This window comes from Lepidochelys kempii, chromosome 2 (assembly GCF_965140285.1).
Source record: "Lepidochelys kempii isolate rLepKem1 chromosome 2, rLepKem1.hap1, whole genome shotgun sequence".
Classification (NCBI taxonomy): domain Eukaryota; kingdom Metazoa; phylum Chordata; order Testudines; family Cheloniidae; genus Lepidochelys; species Lepidochelys kempii.
Window position 1 is genome coordinate 59,744,019 of NC_136381.1, and position 24,575 is coordinate 59,768,593.

The 24,575-nt window shown below is 40.9% G+C and overlaps 1 protein-coding gene across 2 annotated transcripts in view; it reads right to left on the reverse strand.

Moving 5' to 3' along the window:
- The window catches only part of SULF1 (sulfatase 1), a 153,369-nt gene that overhangs the window by 88,276 nt on the left and 40,518 nt on the right, over window positions 1-24,575 (reverse strand). Inside the window, exons 2-3 of one of the 2 annotated variants that reach the window (XM_073330899.2) lie at window positions 15,935-15,994; window positions 15,384-15,618 (exon numbers count right to left, since the gene is read on the reverse strand). In XM_073330899.2, coding sequence (XP_073187000.2) covers window positions 15,384-15,555 — 172 coding nt within the window. In that variant the 5' untranslated portion in view covers window positions 15,556-15,618; window positions 15,935-15,994. Of the gene's footprint in view, window positions 1-15,383; window positions 15,619-15,934; window positions 15,995-24,575 lie in introns of those variants that run through there. The other variant, XM_073330901.2, reaches the window with a different exon arrangement.

Below are 24,575 nucleotides of genomic sequence, written 5' to 3' on the forward strand. Positions count from 1 at the left end.
AGGCAGATTCACAAGCCAGCAGCCGGTTGAACATTATTGTGCAAAGATAGATGGTGCCATAGAACACATCTCCAAAAGACAAGTAAAACAGGTACCATTCTAAGAATTAATAAGCTCTATTTGACATTGAAGACTCAACGAAATTCTCTCCTTTAAGGGATAAGAAATTTAAATATTTGCCCCACTTCTAACTAATTTTTAATTTGATTTAGAACTTGATCCTGCAGCCCCTTACTCATGTGAATATTCTAACTCATGCGAATATTCTAACTCATGCAAGTTGATTCCCATTGAAGCCTGGGACTTCTCACACATGCACTATTTATAAATGGCTATTTGACTTCTCAAAAGGATTAAAAAAAATATTGTTTTACTGCAATACATGCAAAACAAATAAGCCCTTACAATATTAATGGAGTATTAGGCTTCAACAGCTTTTGCAGTCACCCAGCCAACAGTGATTTAATTATACATTTATCAAGTAGCAAGCAAAGCACAGAGTTATTTTTTAAAAATCACATTAAAAAGAGACCACATGCATTGATAATAACCTCACTGGGTGAAATCTCTCCCCGTGCAGAGGAGCAGCACACAGGCCTCTGCAATACCTAAGTTCTGTGTTCTGAGTCAGCTTAGCATTTGTGGTTGAATCAGCAAAATGATTTTTGATAGCAGTCCCAACCAAACTCCTGATCATTATGATCACATCATTATGCCTGGGTCTAGCCTAAGGACTTGGAGATGGTTATCTCAGGGTTTGTTTTTTTTTAACCTTTTGAAGCTCAACAAACTCATGTTGCAGAAAAAGATGAGGGCAGTAGGTGGGATCTTCAGGTGTTCAGCAGCCTCTTGCTGTGAAATGGTGAGCCCGGTTGCTTGTGCTAGGGTCTGTGAGTACTTGCTGATAGCTACCAAAGTTTTGCAATGGTCAGTTGTCCAACAAGCCAGGAACTCTTGGGGGGATGGGGGGGCGGGGGCAATAGGCCAACAGTCACTAAGGGGTTTTGTAGTTTTACAGCTTTGGGGAATTTTGAGAAGTGGATTTTAGCTTCTCTTATTATATTTTAGTTTACTTTGCACAGCTCAGAGCACTTTGCTTGCAGTCAGTTTCAGTGTTTCCCTGTTCTTCTGTATGGGTCTATCACAGAGAAACAGGAAGAAGAAAAATATTTTAAAACCATGAAAAATGGGATTGTAAAGTCACAAAATTGCTAGGAAGGCTCAGGGCCAGGTGTAGTATCTGAACTTATCTTTAATTATTTTGAGGGCTGTCGATTAATTGCAGTTAATTCACACGATTAACTACAAAAAATTAATCACGATTAAAAAAAATCACGCTGCAGATTAATCACTATAGAACACCAATTGAAATGTATTAAATATTTTTGTATGTTTTTTACATTTTCAAATATATTGATTTCGGTTACACCACAGAATACACAGTGTACAGTGCTCACTTTGTATTATTATTTTTTATTACAAATATTTGCACTGTAAAATGATAAAAGAAATAGTAGTTTTCAATTCACCTCATACAAGTACTGTAGTGCAATCTTTTTATTTATTGTGAAAGTGTAATTTACAAATGTAGATTTTTTTTGTTACATAACTGCAATCAAAAACAAAACAATGTAAAACTTTAGCACTCACAAGGCCAATCCGTCCTATTCCTTGTTCAGCCAATCACTAAGGCAAAGAAGTTTGTTTACATTTACGGGAGATACTGTTTCCTGCTTCCTATTTACAGTGTCACCTGAAAGCGAGAACAGGCGTTCGCATGGCACTTTTGTAGACAGCGTTGCAAAGTATTTACATGCCAGATATGCCAAACATTCATATGCCCCTTCATGTTTCGGCCAAAATTCCAGAGGACATGCTTCCATGCTGATGTTGCTCATTAAAAAAATAATGTGTTAATTAAATTTGTGACTGAACTTCTTGGGGGAGAACTGTATGTCTCCTGTTCTGTTTTACCCACATTCTGCCATATATTTCATGTTATAGCAGTCTTGGATGATGACCCAGTACATGTTCATTTTAAGAACACTTTCACAGCAGATTTGACAAAACGCAAAGAACATACCAATGTGAGATTTCTAAAGATAGCTACAGAACTCGACCCTAGGTTTAAGAATCTGAAGTGCCGTCCAAAATATTCAGAAGTCTTAAAGATCAACACTTAAATGTGGAAACTACAGAACGTGAAGCACCAAAAAAGAAAATCAACCTTCTACTGGTGGCATCTGACTCAGATAGTGAAAATGAACATTCATCGGTCCGCTCTGCTTTGGATCGTTATTGCGCAGAACCCATCATCAGCATGGATGCATCTCCTCTGGACTGGTGGTTGAAGCATTAAGGGACATCTTATCTTTAGCGCATCAGGCACGTAAATATCTCGTGATACCGGCTACAACAGTGTCATGCGAATGCTTGTTCTCAGTTTCAGGTGACATTTTAAACAAGAAGCGGGCAGCATTATCTCCTGCAAATTGTAACCAAACTTGTTTGTCTGAGCGATTACTGAAGTAGGACTGAGTGGACTTGTAGGCTCTCAAGTTTTACATTGTTTGATTTTTTGAATGCAGTTATTTTTTTTGTACAGAATTCTACATTTGTAAATTCAACTTTAATGATAAAAAGATTGCACTATAGTACTTGTAGTAGGTGAATTGAAAAATACAATTTCTTTTGTTTTTTACAGTGCAAATATTTGTAATAAAAAATAAACATAAAGTGAGCACTGTACACTTTGTATTCTGTGTTATAATTGAAATCAATGTATTTGAAAATGTACACAACATCTAAAATATTTAAATAAATGGTATTCTATTACTCTTTAACAGCGCGATTAATCGTGATTAATATTTTTAATTGCGCAATTAATCGTGATTCATTTTGTTAATCTCTTGACAGCCCTAATTATTTTTAAACAATTTAGTCGATTTCAAGTTAACTGGTTACCCCAAACACTGATTTGTTGGTTTTTGTGGGGTTGACGAATCAGTGTTAGCAACTGAAATTTGACTTCGTCTTTTGTATCAAATTTCCCTTTTTTTTGTTTAAGTGGGAGATGGAAAATGAGGAATTGGTGTTTTTGACTTTGTGGGAGTAGGGTTGCCAACCCTCCTAGATTGGCCAAGAGTCTCCCAGAATGGGCCTCAATCTCCTGGCTACTGAATCCAATCCAGGAGATTTTAAGCCCCTAAAAGTCCAGTGGCCCCGCGTGGCTCCCAGGAAGCAACCGGCATGTCTGGCTCAAAGGCGCAAGAACCGTGGCCTATGGGAGCTGCAGGGGCGGTGCCTACAGGCGGGGCAGTGCGCAGAGCCTCCTGGCCAGGCTGCCCCTGAGCCTAGGAGCCGGTCGCTTTCCAGGAGCTGCCCAAAGTAAGTGCCGCCCAGCTGGAGACCACACCTCTTCCTGTGCCCCAACCCTCTGCCTCAGCCCTGAGCTCCCCCCCACACCCTAACTCCCTCCCAGAATCCACACCCCATACCCTGTCCTGAACCCCGAACCTCCTGCCCCAGGATCAGCCCAGAGCCCCCTCTCCCGCCCTGCACTCCTTCTGTTGGAGGAGAAGGTATTTGTGTTTGTTTGGCTTTGTATTGGTAGTATTTGTATGTGTAGAGGCTTGTAGGGGCTTTGTGCTGGAAGAGAAGCTGAGCCCTGATTAGGGGGCGGGGCTTCACTGACTAGGGGTCCTATAAAGGTAGCAGCCAGTCAGGCAGCAGCACAGACAGCTGCAGCAGCACAGGAGCTAGCAAACAGAGCTGTAAACAGGGGAGTTTGAGTGGGAGTTCTGTTGGAGGAGAAGGTATTTGTGTTTGTTTGGCTTTGTATTGGTAGTATTTGTATGTGTAGAGGCTTGTAGGGGCTTTGTGCTGGAAGAGAAGCTGAGCCCTGATTAGGGGGCGGGGCTTCACTGACTAGGGGTCCTATAAAGGTAGCAGCCAGTCAGGCAGCAGCACAGACAGCTGCAGCAGCACAGGAGCTAGCAAACAGAGCTGTAAACAGGGGAGTTTGAGTGGGAGTTCTGTTGGAGGAGAAGGTATTTGTGTTTGTTTGGCTTTGTATTGGTAGTATTTGTATGTGTAGAGGCTTGTAGGGGCTTTGTGCTGGAAGAGAAGCTGAGCCCTGATTAGGGGGCGGGGCTTCACTGACTAGGGGTCCTATAAAGGTAGCAGCCAGTCAGGCAGCAGCACAGACAGCTGCAGCAGCACAGGAGCTAGCAAACAGAGCTGTAAACAGGGGAGTTTGAGTGGGAGTTCTGTTGGAGGAGAAGGTATTTGTGTTTGTTTGGCTTTGTATTGGTAGTATTTGTATGTGTAGAGGCTTGTAGGGGCTTTGTGCTGGAAGAGAAGCTGAGCCCTGATTAGGGGGCGGGGCTTCACTGACTAGGGGTCCTATAAAGGTAGCAGCCAGTCAGGCAGCAGCACAGACAGCTGCAGCAGCACAGGAGCTAGCAAACAGAGCTGTAAACAGGGGAGTTTGAGTGGGAGTTCTGTTGGAGGAGAAGGTATTTGTGTTTGTTTGGCTTTGTATTGGTAGTATTTGTATGTGTAGAGGCTTGTAGGGGCTTTGTGCTGGAAGAGAAGCTGAGCCCTGATTAGGGGGCGGGGCTTCACTGACTAGGGGTCCTATAAAGGTAGCAGCCAGTCAGGCAGCAGCACAGACAGCTGCAGCAGCACAGGAGCTAGCAAACAGAGCTGTAAACAGGGGAGTTTGAGTGGGAGTTCTGTTGGAGGAGAAGGTATTTGTGTTTGTTTGGCTTTGTATTGGTAGTATTTGTATGTGTAGAGGCTTGTAGGGGCTTTGTGCTGGAAGAGAAGCTGAGCCCTGATTAGGGGGCGGGGCTTCACTGACTAGGGGTCCTATAAAGGTAGCAGCCAGTCAGGCAGCAGCACAGACAGCTGCAGCAGCACAGGAGCTAGCAAACAGAGCTGTAAACAGGGGAGTTTGAGTGGGAGTTCTGTTGGAGGAGAAGGTATTTGTGTTTGTTTGGCTTTGTATTGGTAGTATTTGTATGTGTAGAGGCTTGTAGGGGCTTTGTGCTGGAAGAGAAGCTGAGCCCTGATTAGGGGGCGGGGCTTCACTGACTAGGGGTCCTATAAAGGTAGCAGCCAGTCAGGCAGCAGCACAGACAGCTGCAGCAGCACAGGAGCTAGCAAACAGAGCTGTAAACAGGGGAGTTTGAGTGGGAGTTCTGTTGGAGGAGAAGGTATTTGTGTTTGTTTGGCTTTGTATTGGTAGTATTTGTATGTGTAGAGGCTTGTAGGGGCTTTGTGCTGGAAGAGAAGCTGAGCCCTGATTAGGGGGCGGGGCTTCACTGACTAGGGGTCCTATAAAGGTAGCAGCCAGTCAGGCAGCAGCACAGACAGCTGCAGCAGCACAGGAGCTAGCAAACAGAGCTGTAAACAGGGGAGTTTGAGTGGGAGTTCTGTTGGAGGAGAAGGTATTTGTGTTTGTTTGGCTTTGTATTGGTAGTATTTGTATGTGTAGAGGCTTGTAGGGGCTTTGTGCTGGAAGAGAAGCTGAGCCCTGATTAGGGGGCGGGGCTTCACTGACTAGGGGTCCTATAAAGGTAGCAGCCAGTCAGGCAGCAGCACAGACAGCTGCAGCAGCACAGGAGCTAGCAAACAGAGCTGTAAACAGGGGAGTTTGAGTGGGAGTTTGAAAGCGGAGTTTGTCTTGTGGTGCTTGTGTGGGGTTTGGTTTTGCTGTGGGTGGTGGTGTTTTGGTGTGGTTTGTGTTTCCCAGATTAACAGGATTTAGGTGGGAAGGCTATGACAGATTCAGAGGTGGCAGTGGGAGTGACCCATGTAGCAGATGACACAATGAAGATGACTGGATGTGGAAGCTGTGGTATGTACATGATCCTGGAGGGGGCACCTGGTAAGAGTTTTGTCTGCATGAAATGCCGTCTGATAGAGCTGATGGAGGAAAAGATCAGAGGTTTGGAGATGCAGGTGGAAAGTCTGGTAGAGTTTAGGAAGGGGTTTGAGCAGATTATGGAGCAAAGACATGAGGTATCTGAAGGGAAAAGCTCAGACTTGCAGATGGAAGCAGGACTAGGGAATTTTGAGGGGAGACTGGGTGAGGAAAGTGGTCAGTGGAAGCATGTGACTAAAAGAACTAGGCAGAGGAAAAGACGGGCTAGTGAAGGAGAAATAGAGCTTCAGAATAGGTTTGCAGAGTTGGAAAATGAAGAAGGGGCTCAGCAGGTAGTCACTGAAGGTGACAGGGCAAGGAAGAAGAGAAGAGCGGTTAGTCCTATAGGAAAAGGGGAAGAGTTAATGGAGATTACACCAAATATGAGCCCCAGGAGGATACAGGATGGGTTAAAAAGGATTACAAGGGAGAATGGGAATGGAAAAAACTTGCAGCCAGAGGGAACAGGGGATAGACTGGAGAATAGCACTGTCACTAGGAAAAGGCAGGTCTATGTGATTGGGGACTCTTTATTGAGAAGAATAGATAGGCCTGTAACCAGAGCTGATCCAGAAAATAGGAGGGTGTGCTGTCTTCCAGGTGCTAAGATACGGGATGTAGACCTGAGGTTAAAAAGGATTCTAAAGGGAGCGGGAAAGAATCCCCTAATTATCCTTCATGTGGGAACAAATGATACGGCTAGATTCTCACTGGAAAGTATTAAGGGAGACTATGTTAGGCTGGGGAGGACGCTTAAGGAAATTGAGGCTCAGGTGATCTTTAGTGGGATTTTGCCTGTTCCTAGAGAAGGGCAACAAAGGTGTGACAAGATTATGACTATCAATAGATGGCTTAGGCAGTGGTGCTATAAGGAGGGCTTTGGGATGTATGGCCATTGGGAGGCATTCATGGATAGAGGACAGTTCTCTCGGGATGGACTTCATCTGAGTAGGGAAGGAAATAGACTTCTAGGATGGAGGCTGGCACAACTGATTAAGAGAGCTTTAAACTAGGAATTTGGGGGAGATGGTTGGGAGATGTCCAGGTAATCTCCACGCCAGAATTTAGCATAGAGTGGAAAGAAAATGAAGTAAGAGTGGATACAGCTGTAGGTAGGAGGAAGGGCAGTGTAGATACAAGTCTAATAGGTTATACTGGTAGTAAAATAACCGTGCCTAATAGGGTACAGAATGTGAGTGAGGCCAAACAGCAAAAATTAAGATGTTTGTACACTAATGCAAGGAGCCTAGGTAACAAAATGGAGGAACTAGAGTTACTGGTGCAGGAAGTGAAACCAGATATTATAGGTATAACAGAGACCTGGTGGAATAGTAGTCATGACTGGGCTACAGGTATTGAAGGGTATGTGCTGTTTAGGAAAGACCGAAATAAAGGTAAAGGTGGTGGAGTAGCACTGTATATCAATGATGAGATAGAATGTAAAGAAATAAGAAGCGATGAAATGGATATGACTGAGTCTGTCTGGGCAATAATTAAATTGGGGAAGAAAACTATTAGAGCCTCCCCTAGGATAGTGCTTGGGGTGTGCTATAGACCACCGGGATCTAATTTGGATATGGATAGAGCCCTTTTTAATGTTTTTAATAAAGTAAATACTAATGGAAACTGTGTGATCATGGGAGACTTTAACTTCCCAGATATAGACTGGAGGATGAGTGCTAGTAATAATAATAGGGCTCAGATTTTCCTAGATGCGATAGCTGATGGATTCCTTCAACAAGTAGTTGCTGAACCGACTAGAGGGGATGCCATTTTAGATCTGGTCTTGGCGAGTAATGAGGATCTCATAGAGGAAATGGTTGTAGGGGATAATCTTGGCTCAAGTGATCATGAGCTAATTCAGTTCAAACTGAATGGAAGGATTAACAAAAATAAATCTGCAACTAGGGTTTTTGATTTCAAAAGGGCTGACTTTCAAAAATTAAGGAAATTAGTTAGGGAAGTGGATTGGACTGAAGAATTTATGGGTTTAAAGGTAGAGGAGGCCTGGGATTATTTTAAATTAAAGCTGCAGAAGCTATCGGAAGCCTGCATCCCAAGAAAGGGGAAAAAATTCATAGGCAGGAGTTGTAGACCAAGCTGGATGAGCAAGCATCTTAGAGAGGTAATTAAGAAAAAGCAGAAAGCATATAGGGAGTGGAAGAAGGGAGGGATCAGTAAGGAAAGCTACCTTATTGAGGTCAGAATATGTAGGGATAAAGTGAGACAGGCTAAAAGTCAAGTAGAGTTGGACCTTGCAAAGGGAATTAAAACCAATAGTAAAAGGTTCTATAGTCATATAAATAGGAAAAAAACAAAGAAAGAAGAAGTGGGACCGCTAAAAACTGAGGATGGAGTGGAGGTCAAGGATAATCTAGGCATGGCCCAATATCTAAACAAATACTTTGCCTCAGTCTTTAATAAGACTAAAGAGGATCTTAGGGATAATGGTAGCATGATAAATGGGAATGAGGATATGGAGGTAGACATCACCATATCTGAGGTAGAAGCGAAACTCAAACAGCTTAATGGGGCTAAATCGGGGGGCCCAGATAATCTTCATCCAAGAATATTAAAAGAATTGGCACAAGAAATTGCAAGCCCATTAGCAAGAATTTTTAATGAATCTGTAAATTCAGAGGTTGTACCATATGATTGGAGAATTGCTAACATAGTTCCTATTTTTAAGAAAGGGAAAAAAAGTGATCCAAGTAATTATAGGCCTGTTAGTTTGACATCTGTAGTATGCAAGGTCTTGGAAAAAATTTTGAAGGAGAAGGTAGTTAAGGACATTGAAGTCAATGGTAAATGGGACAAAATACAACATGGTTTTACAAAAGGTAGATCGTGCCAAACCAACCTGATTTCCTTCTTTGAGAGAGTAACAGATTTTTTAGATAAAGGAAACGCAGTGGATCTAATTTATTTAGATTTTAGTAAGGCGTTTGATACTGTGCCACATGGGGAATTATTAGTTAAATTGGATAAGATGGGCATCAATAGGAAAATTGAAAGGTGGATAGGGAATTGGTTAAAGGGGAGACTACAACGGGTCCTACTGAAAGGTGAACTGTCAAGTTGGAGGGAGGTTACCAGTGGAGTTCCTCAAGGATCGGTTTTGGGACCAATCTTATTTAATCTTTTTATTACTGACCTGGGCACAAAAAGTGGGAGTGTGCTAATAAAGTTTGCAGATGATACAAAGCTGGGAGGTATTGCTAATTTAGAGAAGGACAGGGATACCCTACAGGAGGATCTGGATGACCTTGTAAACTGGAGTAATAGGAATAGGATGAAATTTAATAGTGAGAAGTGTAAGGTCATGCATTTAGGGATTAATAACAAGAATTTTAGTTATAAGCTAGGGACGCATCAACTAGAAGTAACGGAGGAGGAAAAGGACCTTGGAGTATTGGTTGATCATAGGTTGACTATGAGCTGCCAATGTGATATGGCTGTGAAAAAAGCTAATGTCGTCTTGGGATGCATCAGGAGAGGTATTTCCAGTAGGGATAAGGAGGTTTTAGTACCGTTATATAAGGCACTGGTGAGACCTCACCTGGAATACTGTGTGCAGTTCTGGTCTCCCATGTTTAAGAAGGATGAATTCAAACTGGAACAGGTACAGAGAAGGGCTACTAGGATGATCCGAGGAATGGAAAACTTGTCTTATGAAAGGAGACTCAGGGAGCTTGGCTTGTTTAGCCTAACTAAAAGAAGGTTGAGGGGAGATATGATTGCTCTCTATAAATATATCAGAGGGATAAATACCAGAGAGGGAGAGGAATTATTTAAACTCAATACCAATGTGGACGCAAGAACAAATGGATATAAACTGGCCACTAGGAAATTTAGATTAGAAATTAGACGAAGGTTTCTAACCATCAGAGGAGTGAAGTTTTGGAATAGCCTTCCGAGGGAAGTAGTGGGGGCAAAAGATCTATCTTGCTTTAAGATTAAACTCGATAAGTTTATGGAGGAGATGGTATGATGGGATAACATGGTTTTGGTAATTAAATATTCATGGTAAATAGGCCCAATGGCCTGTGATGGGTTTTTAGATGGGGTAAGATCCAAGTTACCCGGGAAAGAATTTTCTGTAGTATCTGGCTGATGAATCTTGCCCATATGCTCAGGGTTTAGCTGATCGCCATATTTGGGGTCGGGAAGGAATTTTCCTCCAGGGCAGATTGGAAGGCCCTGGAGGTTTTTCGCCTTCCTCTGTAGCATGGGGCACGGGTCACTTGCTGGAGGATTCTCTGCTCCTTGAGGTCTTCAAACTACAATTTGAGGACTTCAATAGCACAGATATAGGTGTGAGGTCTTTTTTAGGAGTGGTGGGTGAAATTCTGTGGCCTGCATTGTGCAGGAGGTCAGACTAGATGATCATAATGGTCCCTTCTGACCTAAATATCTATGAATCTATGAAAAACCCCTCAGCCCCATCCCAGAGCCCGCACCCCCTCCCACACCACAACCCCCTGCCCCAGAAAGTGAATGAGAGTGGGGGAGAGCGAGCAACAGAGGGCGGGGGATGGAGTGATGGGGCAGGGCCTCAGAGAAGGGGTGGGTCAGGGGCATGGCCTCAGGGAAGGGGCACGGCAGGAGGTGGGGCAAGGGTGTTTGGGTTTGTGCAATTAGACAGTTGGTACCTCTATGTGGGACTCCTTACATCTCTCCTTTGAGTAGTCTAGTCTGCCACAATACTGTATATGTGACCTTTAAAGATGCACACTTTGCAGGAATGGGCCCATGGTGAGTCGAGTTCATTACCCTTTCACAGATGCTCTTTTCACCCTGCAAACTTGTATAGAAATGTGTATAGGAAAATATTCAACTAAATATAGACAAAGAGCAGGGATTTAAAGATACAGAATTTAGGAAAGTAACTGCTCAGTTCTGCTGCTGCTACTACTGCTGCCGCAGTACATTACTGTCAACGCTGGGACTTGTGAAGAGCAGACGGTGATCTTCCCTTACATTCCTGAGACGCTGATTGTGATCTCCCCGTGCCATAGAGCCAGACCCTGTGGATAGGATCCCACTGATCATTACATACAGTTCAAAGCAAATACAATTTATTAAACAGCAATCAATTAAAAAAAATAAGGAAAAAATGGAGAAGGTTAAAGGAAAATACATAACCCCACTCTGTGGCATGGGGATATCACAACCAGATAAGGGAAATTCAGTTTGTTCCTCACAAGTCCCAGGCCTCCTTCTCAGGCCCTGGCTGTGCTGCAGGGATGCTGCAGGTCAGACACTTGCTCTGGCAGTGGCCACACGCCCTCAGGCTTTAGATGGTAGGACCCTTCTTCCCAGCATCGCCCCTGCCCTGTCGGGGTTACGATCCCCCTCCAAGTCTGACCTGTGAAGCCTCTTGGCTGGGGGCATCTCCCTGCACTGGGCCCACTGCCCAGGGTCCCCCTTGCTCTCCCCAGCCGCTCACCTCACCCGGCTCCAGACTGCTCCAGCCCCAGCTCCAGATTCACTCTACCTCAGCACTGTGCTCTGTCTCTAGCTCCCTGGGCTGCTTCTCTGGCCCCTCTGGCTCTGGTTTCTACAGCTCTCCGGGCTACTTCTGTGCCTCTGCTCCCAGCGCTGACCTGCTTCCTGGGCTGCTTTTCTGGCTCCTCTGGCTCTGGTTACTACAGCTCTCCTCCCAGCGCAGGTCTGCTCTCCAGGCTGTTTCTGTGACTTTGCTCCCAGCACAGCTTGGGCCCCTGCTCTCTCCTTAGCTCGGCCCCACTCTATCTGACCCAGGCATTCCAGCTCACACAGAGGATGGGATCCCCTGGCCTCCTGACTCCCTCATTAGCCTGCCCGCCCTGTCAGTCAGGTTGACCTGAAGTTTCACATTGGCCTCTCTTCATTGTTCCAGGGGACTGTGAGTGTCAGGGTCCTGATTTCCCATTGACCCTTCCCCTTACTTTTGGTACTGGGAGCTAGCCAACCAAAAAACCCCCCACTGAGTTTTAGTAAGAGACCAACAGTCCCCTTACATACAGCAAAATACAAGTAGGAGATGAGACTTGCTGGTATTAACAAGTTACAATTATCTGCCATCTGCAGCTCTCCTCACTGCCTGTGTACCTTGCCATCTGGAGACAGTCCTCGGGGCACACATGCAGATTATGTCAGACAACAGGACAATGATGTTGTACGTGTCTAAATTGGGGAGGACCTGAAGGGTACCAGATCCCAGGGAATGTCCAGTCTGGTCATATGAATTAGGAAATTTTGTCAGATCAAAAAATTCAGCCTGACTGCTCAGGATATTCTAATGGAGACCATGTCCAGTAGCCAAAGCTTTATCCCAGAGCAAAAGCTTATGGGAGGAAGCATTACTGCTACTGGAAATTTTCTTCCAATTGCCCCACAGATAGAGGTCTCTGAAACTGCATCTGCTAACCAGATCTCACAATCACAAAACAAAAAGCATTTCTTTGGTTCCCATGCAAGAATGCAGCAAGGAGAGAGGACTTTTCAAGTCTCTGGATACGTTCAGAGTTTCTGTTCCTGCGTGTGCCTCTCTCAGTACTGCAGAAGTTCTACTGAAGGTGATGAACAACAAACCAGGAAGATGCCTGTTGAGGCTCCCCACACTGGCTGGCCCGTCTGTGATTCTACTGTATTTTCAAGCTCTCAGTGGCCCAGCTTAGAAGATGCTATTTCCCATATGTGAAAAATAATACGTCTTTATTCCCCATTCATAAAAACAGATTAATTTTGATTTCAAGAACAGGTCATTATGTTTATTTTATGTATGTGTGTGCGTGGAAATAAAGCCACATTATTTCCCTCTTCCCACTATACAGGTATCAATTTGCACACACTATAGCAACAATTCCTAATTTGTGGGTCACAACCCCAAATCTGGTACCTACAAAGATGTTTTCCATCAACTGGAAATCCCAATGAGATTTTATGAGTCCCATCTCCTTCATGACATTATACATCATACATTGTATAATGTACTGTTGTGCTAGGGGTTGAGTGAACCTGCGTGTGTGTGTGTGTTCTTCATTCAGGATAAATGTAAAAAGCTATCAAGCACGTTTATGGACTAGATAGCTGGAACAATAGAGGCGACCCCCCAAAACATAGGCCACATGCAATGCTGCACAGGAATCTAAGCTATGTGGGTGGAGGGGTTTGACTGCAGGCTGAATGCAAATGGAGGGGACCATATGAGGGAAACTGAGAGATTGACCATGGAGACAGACAGAGAAGGCAGCAAAGAAGAAGTCCCAGAGACAGCCAGAGAAGCACGCGGGTAGCCTGACTCTGAAAAAAAACAGTGAAAGACTTTGGGTAGAGTGCTGGCTGGAAAGAGGCTTGGAATTGTGAGCAAAGAAACTGTATCCTGCTGTTTGATTCCTACTGTGTTCAGGGTAACAGGACTTTATGTACATTCCTTGTAAAATACACAGAGTTGCATCAAAGAAACAGCTGACTCCATCAATTTCTCCTAATTGAAATAAGTAATTCACAAGGCCCTGAATATTGGCTAGCTGCTTGAGTTATAAGGGGAAACATTATTATACACTATCATGCACTCTGTGGTAATTCCCAGCTTCCTGCAAAATTTTATTTTAGATTTTATTTCACTGTTCTGTATAACTCTAGGACACATGGGAGGTGAATTTTACGTATTTTGCTTCAATGATTCTACACTAAGAAGGCAAACATCTTCTATTACAAAGTATGTGATTTGCAATAGTTATCAGATATATTGTGCTCAAAATAGAATAGAGAATCATTTATGTTGGAATCCTAAAAGAGTTTGTTACATTCCATAAGTCTTAGACCTCCTGATGCCATGGCATAACCAACTCTAAATATTTTAAAGGAACTGAGCTTTGCCCACGTGGGGTCATAAACAGAAAAATGATGACTCATATGTAGAAAATAATGTATCTTTATACCTTTCAAATAAGCAGAATGATCTATTGTTGAAACTGCAAAAAAAAAAAAATGACATGCCTTGGGGACAAATCCTGGTTCAATGTGCAAAGGGTATGTACATTTTCTATGCATGGGAAAACTATGCAGGGATTGTGGAGAACAGAACATTGCTTCAATCCAGTGGTGAGGCATATGTACAAGCAGGTTGCAGTGGTTTCAGCCCTCTGTGAACCCCTAAGCAAGTTTCCGAGTCAGCAGTTCCAGTAGGTGAACAGAGAGATTTACTACATCCTTGCTACTCTCCCAGCATACCTACAATCCCCTCTCCATGGTCTTGTGAAGACAGCTGCCAGAAAGCACTGTTCTGTGTGCACTTTCTTTTCTACATGGCCTCTACAGCCTGGCCCAGTGCCCAGTGGAAATGGGCCCCTGTTTAGCCGTAGAAGGGAGGCCAGGGCTTGACCCTTGTACAGAAATTTCCAAAATGTCTGAAACTAAAAGAAACAAGTCTACATAATAGCTCTAGAATCTCTTAGACTAATAATATAGGATTGTTTATAATCACTGGATGGCCATTTATTACGCTGCACGGTTAAATAAACCAGTGATTAGAGAAGACACAAATAAAATAGATTAGACAGACAGATCTAAGGGCTCAATGGGAAAACTCACTATGCTCAATGACAGGATTAGCCCTAAGATAAGAAATATGAATTTATTATTTGTGGACTAACAGCCCCAAAAGTTGTACAGTCATTACCAAATCATAGCAAATACAAAAATGCCCATAATTATGTAAGTTTAGTGGTTAATATCTTTCTAGAGCATTTAAGGGAAAATATGCCAAGAAGGACTTCTTGAAGATCATATAAATATTTTAAACACTTTTTTTCCTCAGAAAATTATGAGAAAATCATTTCCTACATGTTGTCCAAGTTGTGAACAACAACAACTGCATATACACAGGACAACTAAACTGGCCTCCTTTCCTATAATTGACATGGTATGAAAATAGCTTGACTTTAAAGATATTTAAAAATGACATATAAATAATATAAACTTGTGAGCTGAAATTAGGTCAAGTTTGCATGTGTGTGTAAGATATCAGATCGTATGCTGTACATGACAAAAAAGAAAATATAGCTTTTTATCCATCTGGTACCATGCAATAGGTAACAATAGCATCAACTTTTTAAAGAGTTATATAAAAGCAGACTGTCAGAACTAACTTAAGTATTATTAATTGAATTTCTTGTTTTTTGAAACTGTTTTTGGCCCTATATGTTTTTACATACTGTATTCCTCCTAGGTTAACATGGCTGATTGTTAGATACTTATCCCCTAAACTGGAATTAGTTGAGTTAAATCAGATGAGCAATAAAATGTATAATACAATTTTTAACAATATAATTTCCAAATTGGTGAACCATGTCTGATAACATTGCAGAACAGGCACATTTTTGAATGTCAATTATCATGTATAGCAGAAGTTACTGAAATACATGTGTAAAGAAACCGAGTTGCAAATAACATAATTATGTCTCACCAAGCTCCACATCTTGGTCATCTGTTAGTACGAGAATAATGTTGGGTCTGATATTTTTTCGCTCCTGCTGCACACGTCCTCTGAATCTTGGGGATTTGACAGTAGTACAGAGACTTCTTAGCAAGTCAGTACTGAGCACAGTCAAAAGGAGTGCAAAGCAATAATATTTCATTGTAGTTTCAATATCACAAGCAAAATAATTGCCCCAAAGTGTCTGTTCCTTAGTTTTCAAGATCTGTGGAGAGAAAAAGATTAAAATTGAAATGCTGCCGAAACAGTGAATAAACTGGCAAAAACGTTTGGAGAAAGGTGATATTCAGAAGTCAAAACTAGCAAATACAGAGTAGTGTGACAGCAACTCACGTAGATTAATAGTAGTTTTATACTAAGTCATCTTCTGAGAATACACTGAGACATTTTGCAACTTCACTTTTCATTTTACTTTTGCTCCAAGTTAGTCTATGTATTCATACAACTTCCCACGTACACCTCACACTTCACACCACACACCCCTTTTTTGTTTTCAGCACAGTGTTCCTTAAATGCAGTACCTGGGTGTAGTAATGAATTGCTATGATGCAGAGATGTTCAGAACATCTGTAGGAGGAGCTCTAAAAGAAGGTAAAAGCAGAAGACGTGTTAGTCAAAGACCTCACAACTTATTGTGCTCTGAACTAACTCTCCAGAATTGCACATCAGAGCAATTCTACTAAACGAGAAAAATAGAAGAAATCTACGTTCACCATTGCTTACATAATGGCATATCTTCCTGGTTGGTTAGACGGCACCTTTGTGTTTAGAGGTAAGTGAAATATATAATCTTGTCATTGCCATATGTCTTTGTACAAAATTTATAATCATCCTGTGAAATTCTCAGAATAAGAAGTGTTAATTTCAGCCGGATGACACCTGGAAAGCAACAGAATTATTTTAGGTTAACTCACCTGCATGAGATATTAAACACTCATGAAGCAGACAGAACAGCATGGCTGTCATTTGTAATCTGCATTGTATCACCACACTGAAAAGTCATCTTTCTACTGACAGAGATCTCAGCTTAAGTGACATCCAGACAATCTTACCCAGCATTGTGAAAGCACGTAACTGTCTCTCATCAATCAACGATGGAACTGAGTGCATCATCTATAATGCACAGTACCTCTGGCAAACCCTTCTCCTCAATGCTCCCTTTTCAGATTCAGCTCAGTATGCTTCTCAGAACCCCTCTCCCGGTGCTTGTCAGTCAAACAGCCTTGCTATTGTAAGACTTGATGCAAGCACCGAAGTTTTGCTTTGCTGCAGCAGATCTAAACCTGCAACTGAAAATGATTGATTGGTCTTGGGACTAAAGGTTAGCCACTTACACTTCAACATTTTTTGCATGACTGACTGAAGCCCTGTGAAAACATCACATTACACAGTATGGGAAAAAAGCTTGGAGTAATGCCATCTCACTTTAGGGCATTAACTTGCTGAAAGCATTTTTTTTTATTAATTTTTATTTTGGGACTACAGATAAACTGCAGAAGCCTCATAATTTTTTTTAAAAAAACAAGTCACACGGGAAAGTCTGCATGGGAATTGGGCTGCCACGGCCTTAATTATAAGGGAGCACTCTTCCTCAGAAGGTCAGCACTCTCACACCTGAGACTTCATATTTAAACATGCAGCATTAGCTAGTAGCAGACAAACACCTAATTTAATGGGAGCACTCCATAACAAGAGAAAAAGGGGCCCATCACTCATCTAAAAATACAACAAAAGGTGATATACATCTTGTGAGGGAGAACTTGACACAGACTGCTAGAAAAGGGATACTGTGCTTGTTTTCACACACACCTGTTATTTTAAAAAAAGAAAAGGAGGACTTGTGGCACCTTAGAGACTAACAAATTTATTTGAGCATATGCTTTCGTGAGCTACAGCTCCCTTCATCGGATGCATTCAGTGCATTTTTTTTTCCACTGAATGCATCCGATGAAGTGAGCTGTAGCTCACGAAAGCTTATGCTCAAATAAATTTGTTAGTCTCTGAGGTGCCACAAGTCCTCCTTTTCTTTTTGCGAATACAGACTAACACGGCTGCTCCTCTGAAACCTATTATTTAAAGCTTCACAAGATATCCTATAAACAGTTTCATACTGCTCACTCTGCAGGCTGTAATGACACCAGAGGAGTGTGAATGTCTTTCAAACAAAAATCCAAGTGTCTGTTGCAGAGTAATCCTGTCTTCCATTGTCTGTTCACCAACAAACATTCTGGTCTATGATTGACTTTAGGGCAATGCAAAGCCAATACGCAGGGATCGGCATTTAGTGTTAAATACCATTTCAGTGATTACAGGACATTCAGATAAGTAGACTGTAAGTCTGTAATTAGGCTGGAGTGACTTTTAAAAATACTTCAGTTTCCACATATTTGTTCCAACTCACAGAAAAGCTGACAAAGAACAGGATCACTGAAGAAATAAGCATTCTTCTGACAGACACCACAGGCTTTTGATGCAAAAGCAAAAATATAATTTCCCTAACTGTCTGATCTTTAAATAGCAAAACTTTGACTCACCTCACAAAGCTGGAAAAGATGTGTGAAGTGAGAGTCAATGTTTCATTTCTTATATCAGTTGTACTGTACAGCAAACTTTTTCAGACAATGTTGACCCAGAAAGTGCAGTCATCCTGACTGCACTGAGCAAACATTGGCACCAACATGTTTGAATAATCCCCCGCAGTATGAACTTCGAGTTCCTGACAATTACACCTCAGTGCTAATAAAATTTAGAACAGTCCAAACCAACATTACCAGCTATTCTTCAACTTGTTTGGGCTATACTAGTCAGTCAGTGAGGAAAAAAAAAATCCTTTAGCCTTAATTTTTTATTTTATTAAGCAAACATCCTAGTCAGACAATTCTTTTCTAGAAATAAAAGTATGAAGTTACTTTCCAACTATTTAATTTCTTTTTCTCTTGATAAGGGAGGACAAATGACTGAATTGAGCTAAAACTTAAAAAAAAGTGACTCTTGCGCAAAAGCACAGAAATGCAATCGTTGATCACTCATAGAGCTCTGAATAACGGTATCCCCCCCCCTTTTTTTTTGTACAGACAATTCTTTATTCAAAAGTGACCTTTTAAAACCTTCCATCCTCTCACAGGCTGGTTTCCAGCTCCAGAAGGCAATGAAGTACAGAAGAAAGCAGACAAAATGCAGAGCTTGATAGAGGAGACAAGGATGCAATGTTTGTGTTGGATACTCTTTCGGAGCCTACGAGTGTCCTTAGAGACATAGCAGTTTGTCTTGAAAAAGTCAAAAATAGGAGAGATTTTTAAGAGAGACCTTTTTTCTTTACACATGGCAAGTAAACTTAAAGGACTGTGCAATATCCAAAAGTCAAAACTCGACTACAAGTTCCCTTTTTCCAGGCAGGTAAATGAGAACACTGATTGTAATTTAGATCGAAGCTATATGGAAAGTTTAAATATTTTTTATCAGTAGAACATACATAATGACAACTGAAATCTTAGGAAAATGGAAAACAAGAGCAAAAGAAAATTTAAAAAGACCATCTTTCCTCATTTGGATGTAATTTTTAGTTCACAGTCACTCTTTTTTTTTTTTTCATTTGAATATTAGGTCTTAGCTTGAGTTCACCTTTCTAACACTGGTGCGACAAAAATGAAAACTTAGCACTTCTGCTGGCATCCATATTGGTATTCTCAGAAGACAGGCTACGACTGATGGACATGAAGAATGAACTGCCCCTCATGCAACCCTTGAGATAATTCCTTCAGGGGAGGCTTAAACTAGATCAGTGTAGCAGTGGGAGGAGACTTGTGCTGCCACAGTTTGTGGTATGGGTAAAGAAGGCTTCCCTCTCCAGGGCTGTCAGTAGGACAACATCACTGGAAGGGAAAAAGGGAGGAAAGGATAATGACTTTACAAGCAATTCTCACATTTTGGCCAAAATTGTTAGGAGTGACTAGTGATTTTGGTGTCCCCACTATTTAGTGCCTGACTCAATATACCATAGAGGAGGGCTGATTTTCAGAAAGAGCTGAGCACTTTCCCTCTGAAAACTGGACTTCTTTACAATGTCTCAAGTTGGGCACCCAAAAACTGAGGAACCATATATCACTAGTCAGTTTCAAAACTTTATCAATACCAGTACTATCCTGGAAATGTTTTGGCTTTTTGATTCTAACATATTTCTTGATAGTACCCCCTTGCAAAGAATATGAATAAAACTCTTGCTAGAATTCTCTAGGTTTAAATGCCACTTTTCATACACTTTGTATAATATCAATTACCCACTAAACATTCCTAAGTTTCTTTCTTCATTGTATACTTTAGAGGCCTAAGGGCAACTCCACAACCAGAGTCCTGGAGAAGAGGTCCTGGAGAAGAGGCCTCCAAACATCATGAGTCCCCAGCCTGCCTTTTTCTGGCAGAGGGAACCTGGCTTACTTGTATGGATCACTGATATGTCCCTAAATCTAAAGTCAGGCTTGGAGATAGTGAGCTAAGAAGCTGTGTGAGTGCCGGTGTGTATGATCATGTCACCCTCCAGTGGCTTTTCCACAGACATGGTAACGGAGCTACTTCTACCAACTAAGGGGGGAATCTCCTGTATCACAGGTGGTATGTCCTGTGGTTTTGGAGCATTAGAACAAGGACTGTAGTCCTGGCTCTCCAGGTACATGTGCTCTATCTAATAACTGTCTGTTGGCTGCAGCGTGTAAATTAGTTTCAATAAGAATCCTAATGCAAGAGGCTTCTGCCCTCCTTATGTACTGGATGGTTTTGTGATTTAGGGTTCTATTCCCATCCTTGCCACAAAATCCCACTGGACAAATCAGTCTCTCTGTATTTTAAATTTCCCTGTCTGCAAAAGTGGGTTAATTAAATATTGGTACTATAAATGCATGTTGTGAACCTTAACTAACATTTTGAAGGTGCTTTGATACCCCATGATGTAAGGTACTATGAAAAAGCAAAGAAATTTTTATTAATAGTAGTAAGGATACTAAGGATTCCAATATTAAATAAAATATAATAAACACCCATGGCATAACCATGATGGCCTCACCATATTACATATTACAGGCTGCTTCATCTCCTCTACAAGATAGACCACCCTTAATGAATGGGGAGGAGGAGAAAGCCAAAACACAATCCCAGACAAATTATCCTCATAGGACGTTCCAGATGAAAACAAACCAACACCACTCACTATGAGAAAACAGTCCTTCTTGACCTCAAGTATGGTGATCAGTATAACTCTCTGGATGTTAGTGTAGATCAGGTGACTCAACAGGCTCTAAGTTTAACAACCTTGAAAGGAATCTGACCCCAAAACCCCAGCTTTCCCAGTTTCAATAATACCAGAGCCTTCCTGAGAGAAAAGAAGAAGAAGAAGAAGAAGGTATGGGGATGCTAACGGTATTTTATAACTGCCTGCAGAGGCCACTCAAATTGACTGGTGGGGCTTCTAACCTGCCAGGCCCTGCATGGCAAGTCTCATACCAAAATCTGACAGACCTGGATGGATGGAAAAGAGCACCAACTTGGTGGTGGCTTGGCCAACCAGTCTCCCAGTGGAGGTCAGACTCCATGCTTCCCACCTATCACTTTCAGTCATTTGTTTTAACACAATGCAAAAACCCAACAGTGATTCTGAAATATCTGTACTGACTAATTCTGTAGTACTTAGTTATGCACAGCACTCATTTAACTTAATGCAGAGAAGCTCCAGGATGGGGTAGAAGAGGTCTAATTCATCCCTCAACACACATGCACAGCTTCTATTAATCTTTAATGTACAAACATCAACGGGAGATGAGACCCCTTAGTTTTAGTATTTAACACAATCTGATTTATAACAGGTACATTGTTAGAGACTTTGCCTGGATCATGAAATTGTTAATCATACAAGTATAAAATTATATAACAAAAGGTCATGTGAGGCTATTTGTTAAATTTGCATCAAACCAACCTGGTAGTTCAGAAGACTTTACTCTTTTCAAAACATATTGCCTTGATGGGCTGTAAGATTGTACAGCAGTAATAAAAATAAGAAGTCTGCATTCTAGTGTTATATTCAAGTATTTCAGTTTAAAAATGCTGACAGAGATTACTATTATGAGTTAAGTAGTGCTAAGACCTTTCTCAAGTCCGACACTTATATCTGCTCCTTAAAACAAAACAAACAAAAAACATAGCAATCCCTTACAGGCTATCAGGCACAACAGAGTAAAGCAGCATTTCAATTTCCTGTGGGATATCAAGCCTGAAGCCATGGAAAATACTTTTACAGTACAACAAAATCAGGAAACAGCAGGATCCACTACCTTCTCTTAAAGGTTAATCCACTAATCTTACTTGTAAAGCATAGGATTTATAGCAAACACAAAGTATGTAGTTGCTATCTAGGTCTAGCCTCCATCTATTTGATAAATGGTATATTTTGTCAGTCAATCAAAGTTATCTGCTCACCTTCAAAATATAATCGGTCCATTATTATGATGTTTTATCAGGCTAGATTAATAGATCCACTAATTATAATGTAAAGTAACTGCAGGCTCTCAGAGATTCATAACCTACATTTTAACATAGTAATTTCACAAACAACTGCAGACAGGAGATTGCCACTAACCGATTTGAAAAAGGGAAAGCCTGGACTCATCTGAAAGCACACACATTTTCTAATCTACTTCTAGAATTGTGTACAAGATAAAAAGCATCTTTATTAGGAGAAAATTTCCAGGAGCTCTACCATAGTAATCTTGGGGCTTGCCAAATTTCAATGAAATTCTCAAAATGCATAGTTGTATGAGAATCAACTTGCTTGGCAAAAAAAAAAAAAAAAGGCAATTTTTACTTCAGTACCATAAAACTAGAGTTGAATCAATCCTTAAAAAATTCAAAACAAATCAAGCTTTATCTTTTATATTATCTATACACTACATGAAACAATAGTTTAAGGGAAATTTCTAGCATATCTATCACAAGAAAAGTGCCTTTTTGTTAAGTTACAAACTTCTATTAACTCAATTTCCTACATTTATTTTCTCACCATCTAATTTACTTTATTTTAAAACTTCATATTTCACACAAACAAGAAGTGCACTTGTCATACAAAGGAGGCTGATATAATTAAGCAGATGACGTGCCCCACAAGAAAAACCAGCCATTCATGAAAGCTGGTCACCAGAGGCCATTTCAAACAATGCATATTTCAAGTAATCTAAAGTAATCCCTTCTCTCTACTGATTTGGTTTCCAGGCAGTCTTAAGCACATGTGTGCAGAAAACAGGAGGCTTATTAAAACCTGATGTTATATTGGAAGCTATAATGCAATAGGCTTATGATTGAATTCCCTGTCTGTGAGCCTTCAAAGAGAAAAAAAATCAGTTAAAGTTATACGCTTATTGAATTTATGAGCGCCATGATCTATGTAGTTTATTAGCATTTGCTAAATAATTAAGACAAAGAAAAGTAATTAGATGTGCCCTAGGTTTTGAACAGACTTCTAATATCAGATTTTGATCTTTTTAAAAAAGTTAATTATATCTTGACTTTCCAGCTACAAGCTAGCGTCATTGGCAAAACACGCCACGTATTTTTCAACTATAAACAGTGATCTTTGTGTATGAAGGAATTTAGGTAATTTTAAAATTCCTTTTTAAAAACCACATATCTTTTCTGTAACCCTGCTCTGTTCAACAGAGTGGGACATTATTAAAACATACTGTACAATAACATACTAAGGAGTCAGTGATCCAGTAAGTTGTCTTGAATCAGGAGATCATATCACAGCAGTGGACAACAGGGACACAGTTTTTATATTTTAAGCAGAACTGGGGTACATTTAAGTATGACCTGCATGACTTGGAAATTGTGTAGAAATATACTTTAAATATGTTCTTTCCCTTAGAAAATAAAATAAAGGACACTTTAAATTCACAAGGCTTGATGTTTAGAATGGTCTCAATATATTCCCTCAAAGAACTGCATCTCTGATCTGAGGACTTTTTAAAAAAAAATTGCCAAACACTTTGCTTTTTGTATACAAACGCACATAGTTATTTACTAGTAGCTTAATTTGAATATACACAAAACATCTTGTTTAGTACAAAATGCACACATATATTTATGGCATTATATGCACACTAGACACACACTAGGCAGAATATGCTGACATCCATATTGTAATGTATGTTTAGACACATAACACATATACGTGCCCATAAGAGACTGTATTTTATTTATGTAAACATATAGTAGCACTTCTTGTACTTTTGAAAAAGCACCTCATACGTACACCTAGATGTAACGTATAATCGTGGGATTTTCAGAAGGGCCTAAGGGATTTCAGTGGGAGCTGGCATCTAATTCCATTAGCTGCTTTTGAAATTCTCACCCTTATACATTAGAATTACTAGATTAATTGATTTTTAATATACATACAGACATAGCATTTGTGCACGTCTATATCTGTCAATATACACACACTTGATACATTATAGAGTATCTAGGGCATCCACTGATTTTCTCTGTGGCTTCCCAATTGAAGGCACAATCCTGAAAACCTGTGGTCATGCGAGTAGTTCCATTAAAATTCAAATTAATCAGTAATCCCAATCAATTCAAACTGAATTTAATTGGACTATTAGACTGAGTAAGTGAGTGCAGAATCAGGCTCTTAAAGAACTTTTTTTTAAGCAGGATCTTCCTTATCAAGTAACCTTCCAATTCTAACATGCACACCTCAACGTACATAAGAACGTTATGAAAAGAACAAGAGGTGCATGAAGTTCCTATCTGATAAGCCCTACAATATAGAGAAATCAGCATATTAATAATAGTAAACAGACAGTCAGAGCAAACAAAACAATCTGTTACAGAAAACAGATGCTTCATATCCTTTTCCATAAAGCCCAGTCAGTGAGGAAGGTGCACTGACTCAAGGGATGGCTGCTCATATCACCAGGTGTATCAATGTCATTTTTAATTGCCTTTTTTATAATATAGAGGGCCCAGGCATTCTCTCAGCCTCCTCAGCTACATCACCAATAGGGGTTCAAAGGTAAATGAGCATCCCAGAAAGCAAAGGACTTTTATCCACCTTAATGATAATTCTTCCGACCCCCCAGCACTGCTATTATCCTACAATCCCCATTCCCAACATTAAAG